At 51.1% G+C, this 11,376-nt stretch overlaps 1 protein-coding gene across 1 annotated transcript; it reads right to left on the bottom strand.

Moving 5' to 3' along the window:
• Positions 1-579: 579 nt before the first annotated feature.
• SIRPB2 (signal regulatory protein beta 2) lies at positions 580-11,117 on the bottom strand. Its single transcript, XM_079127551.1, has 5 exons — positions 10,938-11,117; positions 6,242-6,607; positions 4,683-5,024; positions 4,109-4,165; positions 580-2,699 (listed from the first exon to the last, which is right to left on the bottom strand). The coding sequence occupies exons 1-5, from the start codon at positions 11,056-11,058 to the stop codon at positions 2,524-2,526; spliced, it is 1,062 nt and encodes a 353-aa protein (XP_078983677.1). The 5' UTR covers positions 11,059-11,117; the 3' UTR covers positions 580-2,523.
• Between the last annotated feature and the right edge of the window lie 259 nt (positions 11,118-11,376).

Here is an 11,376-nt window from a genome sequence, read left to right as displayed (position 1 = left end):
GCCGGGCCCTGCTGCCTGCAGCTCTGGGCGAGAGTCCTTTCTGGCTCTTCCAGCTGCCGACCGTTGCTTCCCCGGTGGTCACACCACCCGGAAGGATTCTTGTCCTGGTCCCATCACTCTCTGCTCTTCCTGCATCAGGTGTCCCTCCGTTTCTCTCTCTTACAAGGGCACTTGGGATGGCATTTAGGGCCCAGCCGGATGCTCCAGGATAATGGCCCCATCCCACGATCCTTAATTCAATCACACCCGCGAAGCCCCCTCCCCCCACCTTTTCTCCATGTAAGGCAACGGCCACAAATTCCAGAGAGGAGGACATGGGTCACTGGGAGAGGCCATAATTAACCCGACTCCTTTCCCTTCCCGAGGTCTGCAAACACAGCCATTTATTCAATTCTCAGACTCAATTAGTGTCCTCTTTGGCTTAGTTCAAGCTGTTTCTCTATTTGTTATAAGGAAAAGTGTCCAGATTGATCTTCGGTGTAGATGCAAATAGTGTTTGCGTGGGCAGAGAAAAGGGGATTCCCATGTAAGGCATGTCCACCATGCTGGCGGCCCATCCTAGGCCCTGGGTGAACGTGAGATTGAACCCCTTCTGAACCTCCCCAGCGTCCACAGGATTATTTTCCATGCTCCGCGAGGTGAAGTGACTGATTAGTCACCAGGAGCCCACAGTAAGGGCGGGGAGGCCGGGCGTGTCTCCCTCCAGGCGTGCACACTGTCCCCTGCATCAGGGTCTCTCGCTCTCAGCACTACTGAGGTCCCCACCTGACCGCGGTGCATTAGAGGATGCTTGGCAGCACTGTCGGCCTCTTACCGCTAGATGGCGCCAGAAACTCCTAAATTGTGGCAACTAAAAATGTCTGGCATTGCCAAAAAGTCCCACGTGAGGGGTGGTGGGGTGCAAAATCACTCTTCTCCTCCTCCCCCCCTCCTTCTCCTCCTCCTCCTTCTTCTTCTGGTACTGGGGATTGAATCCAGGGCCCTTTACCACCACTGAGCTACATCCAAAGTCCTTTTAATTTTTTATTTTGAGACAGGGTCTCCGTAAGTTGCTGAGGCTGGCCTCGAGCTTGTGATCCTCCTGCCTCAGCCTCCAGAGTCACAAAACCCTTCTTCTTGGGAACTGCTGCACTACCTATGTTATGCTCCCTAGAGGAGGTGATGGTGGAAAGAGGTGGTGGTGCAGCTGGGAATTGAACTCAGGAGGTCCACAAGCCAGTAAGAGGCTGCCTGTCCACCACCGACCTGGACCACACCAGTTTCTTAATATCTACCCTCCAGTCCTCTAATGAAAATTTTCCACTGAAGCACCTTTCTGCCAGAATAAAGATGCCAATCCCCAGCCTTCCTTGCAGCTAGGGGTGACTGTTATTATCAGGGTGTCCAGCTGGGGTCCAGGTCCTTGGTGCCCGGTACAAAGAATCGAGCAAGACACAGAGATTTGTTGAAGGTGAAGGTGAAATAGCGCTGGGTGAGGTAGAGCAGAGGGGGCGGAGCTAGAGCGAGGTCCAGGGCCCCATGTCTGGATGCTAGTGTCTTTTGTGTTGGGCTGTGAGGCGGTCTCTTCCCTATGTGGACCTGTTTGGAGACCTTCCCCACTTGTCCCCATTGGTCACCTTATGATACCTGATTAGCGAGTGTCCACTTTCCCCCTATCGGTTACTTTAGAAAACTCAATTAGAATACTGCCCACTTCACTTCTATTGGTGGCAGGAGCTGTCGCGGTAATGGGGCTTACTGCGAACAGGGACTCGACCTGTCTCGTCCGCCAGCAGCAGCCTTCTTATACCTTGCCTCCACCAATGGCATCCCTGAACACCCACCATGTGACCAACTTCCAGCCAATGAGGTGCGAGGCGGGTAAATTCCGGACTGTGCCCTTAAAGAAGGTCATATTCCCCTTCCTGACATTTCCCCTTGGAATGTGGACCTGGTAGCATCGAGGTCAAGGAGTCTGCATATCAGGGAGCTCCTATACGGCCTGATTGGCTTGTGGTCGGATTTTCCTAGAGAAATCAACTTTCTTCAGGTTTAAGCCGCTGTTATTTGAGAGATCCCCGCCCCCCCAACCTGCATTGCAATTATCGCACCATCCAAGCCAGCCACGCTGGGACGGGAAGGAGGAAGAGCTGGGGGACAGGGATGTGAATGGAGAGGCACCATCTCCGGCTGGGTGAGCTCAGATGTCCAGGGAAACCTGGGAAGAAGACTCTGAGTTGTGTCTTGAAGGACAAGAAAGACATGGGAAGGCACAGAAGGAGGGAGGCTCTCAGGAAGAGGCTGCAGCAGGGGTGAGGGCTTGAAGGACGAGGAGGACTCGAAGGCTGAGAGGAGAGAGATGTGCACATGGGATGGGAGCCCAGCGCCAAGGGGAGAATTTCACCAGGTGACTGCAACCAGGTGATGGGATCTAGGAGTTTGTCCTCAGGCCTGGGGGGCATGTGGAGGCTGGCATTGGAGGCTGGGACTGGAGGCTGAGGAGTGCTTGAGGAGTACTCAGAGCTTGTCTCCAACTCAGAGCATCTACTCTGGGGCTGGCCTGTCACTCATGTGCTTTCCCCATGCTAAGCTGTGCCCGCCTCTGCTGGGCCTGGGGTCTCGAAGCCTTCTTTGCCGGCAGGCAGCCAGGGCCAGTAGGAGTGCAGCCAAGGTCACTGACTTCAGTCCCAGGACCACAAGCATGAGCACAGACAGGAGGCCTGGGGGCAGAGGGCAGAGCTCAGGCAGGATCCCAGGGTGTGCCCCGGTGCCTGCACCCCAGCGCTGTCCGTGGGCGAAGGTGGGCCCTGCTGCTGTAGCACCCCTGGGCCAGGTCCCTTCCACACTGGGCAAGGAGAACAAAGGCCATTCCTCCTTATGTCCTAGGCCCAGGGAAGCCCTGCCTGCTGCCCGTGCCTGAGTCATCTCAGCAGCACCCCTGACCTCTGATGATCATAGCAAGCTGCTGTCATTTATGGCTGCTCAGTCCCTCTGCCTCAGCCCTGAGCGGACACTTCCCAACTGCCTAATCTAATCCGGAGACGAATCCTACCATGCAGGGTGGATCCAATTTCTATAGATGAGGAGACAGACCCAGAGGGGGAAGTGGTTTGCTCAGGGCTGTGTGTGCACATAGCACACGTGGACTCAGTTATCACACGGTCCCCCTTTGTGCACAAAGAAAAAGAAGTGACGAGACCCAGGTGGTCTGACTCCCATGGATGGCAGGAACAGGGCCAAGCAACCGGGAGGCTAACCTGGTCACCTCTACCCCAAGCTCCCTTTGGTCACTGAGTGCCTCTGAGAGTTAACAGGTGATACACCCGACACTTCTGGGAGTTTAACACCTGTGATCTCACTGGAGCCCATGAAGCAGGCTGATGCATTTCTTTCCTTAGCCCTTCCTTCCTTCCTTCCTCCATCCCTCCCTCCCTTCCTTCCTCTTTCATTCTTTCTCTCTCTTTCTCTCTCCTTCCTTCCTTCCTTCCTTCCTTCCTTCCTTCCTTCCTTCCTTCCTTCCTTCCTTCCCTCTCTCTTTCTCTCTTTCCCTCCTTCTTAGAGATACTTTAAAATTTTATTTTAAGACAGGGTCTTGCTGGGTTGCTGAGTCTGGCCTCAAACTTGTGATCCTCCTGCCTCAGCCTCCCAATTCACTGGGATCACAGGTGGGCACCACTCTGCCCAGCAGCCTCTCTGATTCTTAGTCCTCTCTCCTCTTTGTTCACAAAGTCAGCAGAGATCCAAAGAGCAAGCAACCCCACCCACCTCACACAGCTGGAAGGGTCTTGGACCAAGAGGCCAGGCCACAAAGTCATGTTCTGCAGTGCTGTTATACATGGTCTCAATGCAGCCTCCCACTCTGAATCACGGGGGGCTCACTGCCTGTCCTGCAAGACTTCCCATGCAACAGTTAATCCTGGCTCCTAAAAAGCCCTTTCTTCGGTTAAGCTGCTGTAACATGCTTCTCTGGGTTCCCTGCTCTGTAGCTGAGATGGAGTGCTGGGGTTTTTCTTGGACTCAGATGAACCCTGGAAGTCTGGACTGCTCCCTTGCTGTGGCTAAGCCATCTGTGGTCCGGGCTGCCTGGGGGCGGGGACTCATTAATTCCGCTGGAAGTAGGTATACTCACCTGTCGGAGATATCTCAACGGCAGGTTCATCGGTCTCTGTGGGAGACGGGGGCTTTGCTGTAGGGAGAGAGGCAGAATACATCTTACCTTTCTCCCCCGGCACTTCCTGAGCCTTTGTGCTAAGAGCTGGGGTCGCCAATATACACCTGCCAGTTCCTGGGTTGGGGCTACAAGTCAAACCCTGAAACTATAAAGGACCTTCTGCCTGAGCATCTCTGGGTTATAGCCAATGTCTGTTTCATTGCAGCATCTCCAGCACTAAGTACAGTGCAGAGCACTCAACAGGCATGTGACAGACATTTTAAAGATTCTTAATGGTCTAGACAAAGTTTGATGGAGCCCAGAGGCACGAGAAGTTAACTTTCTCTGCGAGAAGGGTAAAAAAGTTTCACAGAAGAGGGGCTATTTGCACTGGGCTTTGAAGGATGAGTAGGAGTTTTCCCGAGAAAAGGAGAAAGTGTTCCAGATCGAGGGAACAACTTCCACAATGACATGGAGGCTAAGTAAGGGCCGGCTTCTTTGGGATGTGGCGAAGAGTTCCTTTGGGACACCTGTCCTAGGCAAGCTGCCTCACCTTGCACCCTCAGCCTGCTCCCCTGCCCGGACAGGTACTGTCTGTTGGATTTTCTCTGAAACTTTACACAGTAGTAGATGCCTGCATCCTCGGTGGAGACGTCTTGCAGGAGAATACTGAAGTCCCTCTCGGAGGCCCGTGCTGCTGTCACGTTGGGGTGGGAGAGGCCTTCAAAGTTGTAAATGGCCTCGCGGCTGAGACCAGTCCCCCGGAACCACCTGATGGGGCCAGGCGGACCGTCCCCCAGCACCGTGCAGTTCAGCAGCGCGGTGTCTCCTGCGGTCACCAACACCAAGTCATGTGGCTGGATGACCCACAGGTCCGGCTCGGGGTCCCCAGCTCCTGAAGTCAGAGAGGGTCTTTGATGAGTTCCCTCTCTTCTTTCACGGTCCACTCATTCCCCCACCCCCAAGCTCTCCTCCCGTCCCCCTTCCGGACTTCTGTCCTCAGGTGTCCCTGCCCCATTCCTCCATTGCCCACTAGCTGATTCATTTAGTAAAGGAATCCTGAGTGTCAACTGAGGACCGAGGTAGGTAAGAAGCAGCTCTGCAGGGTTCACAGCTGCCCTTCCTGAAGTCCCGGGGTGGCCGAGATGTTTAAGGAAGGTGCCCGGAGGCTCCACGGCCCCAGAGAAGGTACCCGTGCAGCTTGGGAGGGGCCAGGGACACCGGTGCGGCTTCACAAGCCGCCTTTCTTCTGTTTAAACACCACACAAGCTGTGAAGTAGGAATTTTGTTGCCTATTTAATAAGGTGAGCACTTGAAATACGTTCAGCGGGAGAGACTCATTTAAGAACCCACTGCTGCCGGGGGTGGTGGTGCCCACTCGTAATCCCAGCATTTGGGAGGCTGAGGCAGGAGGCTGCAAGTTCAAGGCCAGCCTCAGCAACTTAGTGAGACCCTGTCTCGAAATTTAAAAAAAAGGGCTGAGGAGGTGGCTCAGTGGTAGAGCGCTTCAGGGTTCAATCCCAGTACCAAGAAAGAAAAAGAAAAAATAAAAGTAATCTCAAATAACGACAAAAAACAAACCCCCAAATAAATAAGCGACCACCTTCCAAAACCAAACCAAACCAAACCAAACAAAAAAACAACAAAACAAAAAACCCCCACTGCTATTGAATGACAGTCCCAGGCTTTGGGTATCCACGCCGTCATGGCAGGAATTCCAGACACCGGGACTGCTCGCCCAGGGAACGGGCAGCTTAGGTGGTCAGCCCCAGGTCCTGACCCCGCTCTGGAAGGACGGCAGGTCCCCTCTTGCCTTGGCCGCGGTGTAAGAGCACGCCTCGCATCCCTGACCGGGAGATGAGCCATGTGACTTGCTCTAGCCAATGGGCTGTGAGCAGACACAATGTTGCAGGGACTCTTGGGGAGTTGCCTCTGGGCCCCTGGGCTTCTGCCATCTCCATAAGAAATGCGGACCCGGAGTCCTTACCAGCTCTCCACGTGGGTCCTGGCAGGAGGCACAGGCAGCCCCAGCTGCCCGCGAATGTGAGAGGGAGCCGGGATCCTTCCTGCTGTGTGCCACTGAGCCTGGTCCCTGCTGGGTCTCCTACTCACCCTGCACGGTCACAGAGGTGCCCTCGTCCAGCTTCGTCCCTAGGGCCTCACTAGAGCCTGCGGACCTCACACAGTGGTAGGTTCCAGTGTGCTCCCGGGTGACATTGTAGATATAGATGGAATAATCGCAGTCAGGACGCTCCAGTGTCCGCTGGGTCGCCGGCATCACGCCAGGGAAGAAGCCGCGTTTGAAGTTATAAATTTCCTGCTGGTCCTGAGCGCTCACTTTGACCCATTTTATCATATCCTCAGCGCAGGAGCCCAGCACTGTACACCTCAGCAGGAGGGTGGCGCCTTCCGCCACCAGCATGGGGCCCTCCGGCTGCAGCACCTGCCACTCGCTCCAGCTGCTCTGCTCAGAGGCCCCTACGACGGAGGAAGAAACACCCATCACTGGGTGGGAAGGCCCTGGAGCCCTCAATGTCGAGCTCAAACGATCTAGTCATTATCTAGCCAAGAGCCATTGCCCAGGATGGGAGAGAGAGGGGCGAGGGGCTGAGCAGCCAGCTGAGGCGGAGGAGCAGAGCTCGCTGCTGGAAGATCTGCCAGGAGTAGGGCACCTCGGCGGTCACCATGTGCTGGACACCTCACAGTTATCTCAAGTGTTTCTCACAGAACTCTTCTGCCACAGGAAGCATTATCCCCATTTTACAGCAGGGAAAACTGAGAGCTTGGAAGGACTGGGCAGTTTGCCCAGTACCATTTGCTGGAAGCTAAGCTGTGTCCTCCCTCCTCAAAGGCCTGTGTCGAAGTCCTAACCTCCGGTACCTCCAAATGTGGCTGTGCTTCGGGTGTTGAGTCAGGCGAGGTCATTAGGGTGGCTTCTAATTCAGTCTAACTGGTGTCCTTTTAAAAGAGAGGAAATTTGAACGATATGCATAGAGAGAAGATCAGGTGAAGACAAAGGAGAAGACAGCCATCCACAGGCCAAGGGGAGAGATGGCGGGAGATGCCGACCTCGCCAACCCCTTGGTCTTGGATTTCTAGACTTGCGAGCTGTGAGAAAATACATTTTTATTGATAAAGCCACAGGCTGTGGTGCTTTGGGATGGCAGACTAATACATCACCCAGTAAGAATGGGACAGAAGCTTGACTCAAACCCTCTTGCCTGTTTCTGAGGCCCCTGATCTTCGCCCTCAAATGTCACCCCTCAGGGGTGCAGGCTCACGTGGTAGCACATTCGTTGTAAAGATCCTCCCGCCTCCTGTGAGTTCAACAAACTGCAGTTTCCTTAATGTGTTCTGCAGTGGGTGGATCTGTTGAGTTTGGCCTAGAGTGGGTACCGAGAGAGAGGACGGAGCCTCTGTGAGGCTCTTCTGCACCTGGTTATCACACTGACTCCTCTCAAGGACTCTACGACACAGAAGCCATTATTATCTCCATTTTCTTGTGGTACTGGAGATTGAACCCAGGTTCTTTTACCACTGAGCTACATCCCTGGCCCTTTTATTTTATTTTATTTTACTTTTTTATTTTATTTTATTTTACTATTTTATTTTATTTTATTTTATTTATTTTATTTTATTTTATTTTATTTTATTTCATTTTGAGACAGGGTTCATCTAAGTTATCCAGGCTGGCTTTGAACTTGCGATTCTCCTTTCTCAGCCTCCCAGGTAGTTGAAATTACGGGTGTACACCACCACACCTGGCTATTATCTCCATTTTTTTTTTTTTTTTCTGATAAGAAAAAAGACCTAATGCTTAGAGAGGTGAAGAAACATGAGGTGAACCTTGCATTCAGCAGGTGTCATGCCAGGATTTGAACTCAGATTAGAGGACTCAAGGTTCTACACCACAAGGTCACTAAACTTTGTGCCCTGTTTCCCATTCATCTGTATTCCTATCAGTTACTCCCATTCCCTTATGAATAACGTGGCCCCACTCCAGGACATACGTTTGTGGCATAACATGCATCCTCTGCCTTTTGCGAACCCTGTTGAGGGTAACCTTTGGAAGCCTGGTAGAAAAATCAATATTTGCAAAAAATTATTTGGAATACTTCTGACTCTGGGTAGTTGAGACTTATGATTTATTCGTTTTCAGCCTAAAACATGAGTTAAAAGTATTTGTGGCCAGGCATGGTAAGGCACACCTGTAATCCCAGCAGCTCAGGAGGCTGAGGCAGGAGGATGGTGAGTTCACATCCGGCCTCAGCAACTTTGTGAGGCCCTAAGGAACTTTGTGAGGCCCTGTCTCTAAATAAATTATATAAAAAAAAAAAAAAAAAAAAAAAGCTGAGGAAGTGGTTCAGGTGGCTCAGTGGTTAAGCAGCGCTGGGTTCAACCCCTGGTACCAAAAAAAAAAAAAAAAAAAAAAAAGTACTTGTGAATGAGCGACTGGGAATTACAATTCACATTTTACAACGGAAGAAACCTACTTGGGTAAGTCACTTGACTGGTGAGCCAGGGAGCATCTGGCCCCACATGTGCACCCCACTAGGACCTCTCCTGGGATCAGTCAGTAGGACCTGGGGCTGGGGTCCAGATGGATGGGAGGTGGAGGGAGCCTGCCTGATGGAAAGAAGGGCTCTGGACTCAGAGGTTGAGCTGGTCCCAGGAACCCCAAGACTCAACAGCTAAACAGGCCTGCCCCCGAATTAGGGGAGTATGGGTCTGATGGTAATTACAGCCACCCGTTATGATGAATCCTTCCAGGAAAGTCATAAAGGGGTCTTACTACTAGCCCCATTCTACAGAGAGGAAAAAGTGAGGCTCAGAGAGGAGTCACTTAAACTAGTCAGTGGTGGGGTTTAAGTCTAACTGTGTCTCAAACATGCCAAGGCATTGTTACACAGGGTCCCCGACTTATGAAACCGGAGTTTGAGATGAAACTAGATTCTCTGCTTCACCAATTTCTTTCTGGGTTCTTCTCTCACAAATCTGAAGAATAAAATCCATGGATAATAATGAAAGGCAAGAGTGAGCAGAGTAGGACTTAGTCAAGTGAGAGAACTCCCCCAAGGTGAGAGGGGAGCTGATAGCAAGTTTTCCCACTTACATGTACTAGTCTAGGGGCTTCTATAGCTTCTGGGTAGGGGCACTGATCAAAATCCGTGCTAAACAAGTACTGGAAAAGGATTAAGGATATTGGCTTGCTTTGTGACCTTCTAATTGGCTGTGTCCTTTTAGCCAGCCCTTGAGTCTGATCTTTCTTATAATTCCCATTCCATTCTTACTCCTTTAGACAGCTTGGTTTAAAGCCCTGTATTCTTTTTTTTTTTTTTTTTTTAATTTTTAAACGAATGACTAAATTGATTGGTAGATATTTTGCAAAGACATTTAAATAGCACTCAAGGAATTCCTTAATAAATCACCTTTATAAAAAAGACATACAACTAAATTATATTTGGGAATGATCTCAGAAAATGCAGGACAGTTGATTTAAATAGCAGAAAAAGAATTCTGGAGTTGCTACTCTCTGATTGCTCCAAAGAAAAGTCCTGATAACTTTGTCAGATCCGTGCCCTCCCTGAAATTTCATCACTTCCTTTGTCTTCTAGCTGAAATCCATAGACAGAACTGTTTTAGCCAGCAAGAAACACATTTTGCTCCAGAATGAGCTAACAACCAACTGTCAATCAAGTTCCAAGATCTCAGTTTCTCGAGGTATAATGAAGTGACTTCCTGAATGTAATTTCTTTCACAAGGAGATTCTAGGTTCTCACCCTTCACTCTCCTAAAATAGCCCCTTCTGGTCATTTACTTACTCTCTAGCGGGGACTAAGTTTTAGTTTTAGTAGTATCCTCTGGTGAGTAGGAATCTACTATTTTCTTGAGTGGTCTAGGAACTCCTCGGTGGAGTATGAACTCCTTCAAATTCCAGGTCTTTTGTCCTTGTTTATGAGCTTTAGTTCCAGTTTAAGATTTTATCACAGTCTTCTGTATTTAGCTTCAGGACACGCAGCCAAACCCCATGATACACTCTTTGTAGCTTTGGCACCACTAGTTGGCCTTGTCCCTGGATGTCCCTGAATGTCCCTGGATGTTTTTCTCTTTTACCCGTAATAAGTATAGAAATGAGTGCCAAGGCCCTGTATTCCTGTTTCAAAATTCTTTTTGTTTTCTCTTTGTAGTACTGGGGATGGAACCCAGGGTCTTACACATACTAGGCAAGTGCTGTACCACTGAGCTACCCTTAGCCCTTTTTATTTTATTTTGAGACAAAGTCTCCCTAACTTGCCCAGACTGGCCTCAAACTTGCCATCCTCCTGCCTCAGCCTCCAGAGTAGCAGGGATTAGGCATGTACCACAGTGCCCGACTCTTGATGTCTTAAAATTCTTAATATTTTTTCAACAAGAGACCTGCATTTCCACTTTGCATTGGGCCCCACAAATTATGTAGCAGGTCCGGGTCTGAGCTTCACCACTTCCATATCTAATATTCACAGGCTCCCCAGGGAAAGTGCCCCGAGTGCTCCCATTTTTATACAAAGGAGACAGAGGCTCACAGAACTCCGGCATCAGACATGGGCACACAAGTTCCAGCCAGAACCCGGTGGCTGTGAGCCTAGAGCCTGGGGACTTAGTCTCTTCCCCATGTCTCTTGAGACCCTAGGTCCGCTTTCTGCTGGGGTTGGGAAAGCTCTCCGTGCCCCCCTCTGCACTCCATCTTGGTGGAGTCTGCCAGAGCACTTGGTGCCTTTCTCTGGGACAAAGCAGGGGTGGACCCTGTTCAGTTCCAGATCCCACTCACCTGAGAGGACAAGGAACAGCGCCAGTTTCAGGAAGCAGAGAGGTGAGTGGGCCACATGGGTGGAGGTGGACGTCATGAAGGGTGCCTGGCGTCTCCTGTGGTTCCCACGACTGGCTGGCATTCTGCTCTCTGGTGGGTGCTGGAGTCTGAGCTGGGGCCGCCGGTGCACGAGGCTGTTTCTGTTTCCTTTGGTCCTGGCTACTTGAGGAAGTTTTCACTACAAGTCAAGGCTGGTGGTGCAAGAGGAAGGACCCGGTCCCAGTGCTTCCGGTTTTCATGTTTGGGTTATGGTTCCTGTAAAGCCTGTGTCAAAACCTTCACGACTCCATGCCCCCTGCCCTGTCTAGTGCACTTGGAGGAGGATGAGCACCTGTGTCACAGGGTGTATCCGAAGTCAGTTGGACTTTGGATCAGACCTTGGGTGTATCTTTTTCTGGTC

This window comes from Sciurus vulgaris (genome assembly GCF_902686455.1).
Source record: "Sciurus vulgaris genome assembly, chromosome: 2".
Classification (NCBI taxonomy): Eukaryota; Metazoa; Chordata; class Mammalia; order Rodentia; family Sciuridae; genus Sciurus; species Sciurus vulgaris.
This window is presented reverse-complemented; position numbering and strand designations above follow the sequence as displayed.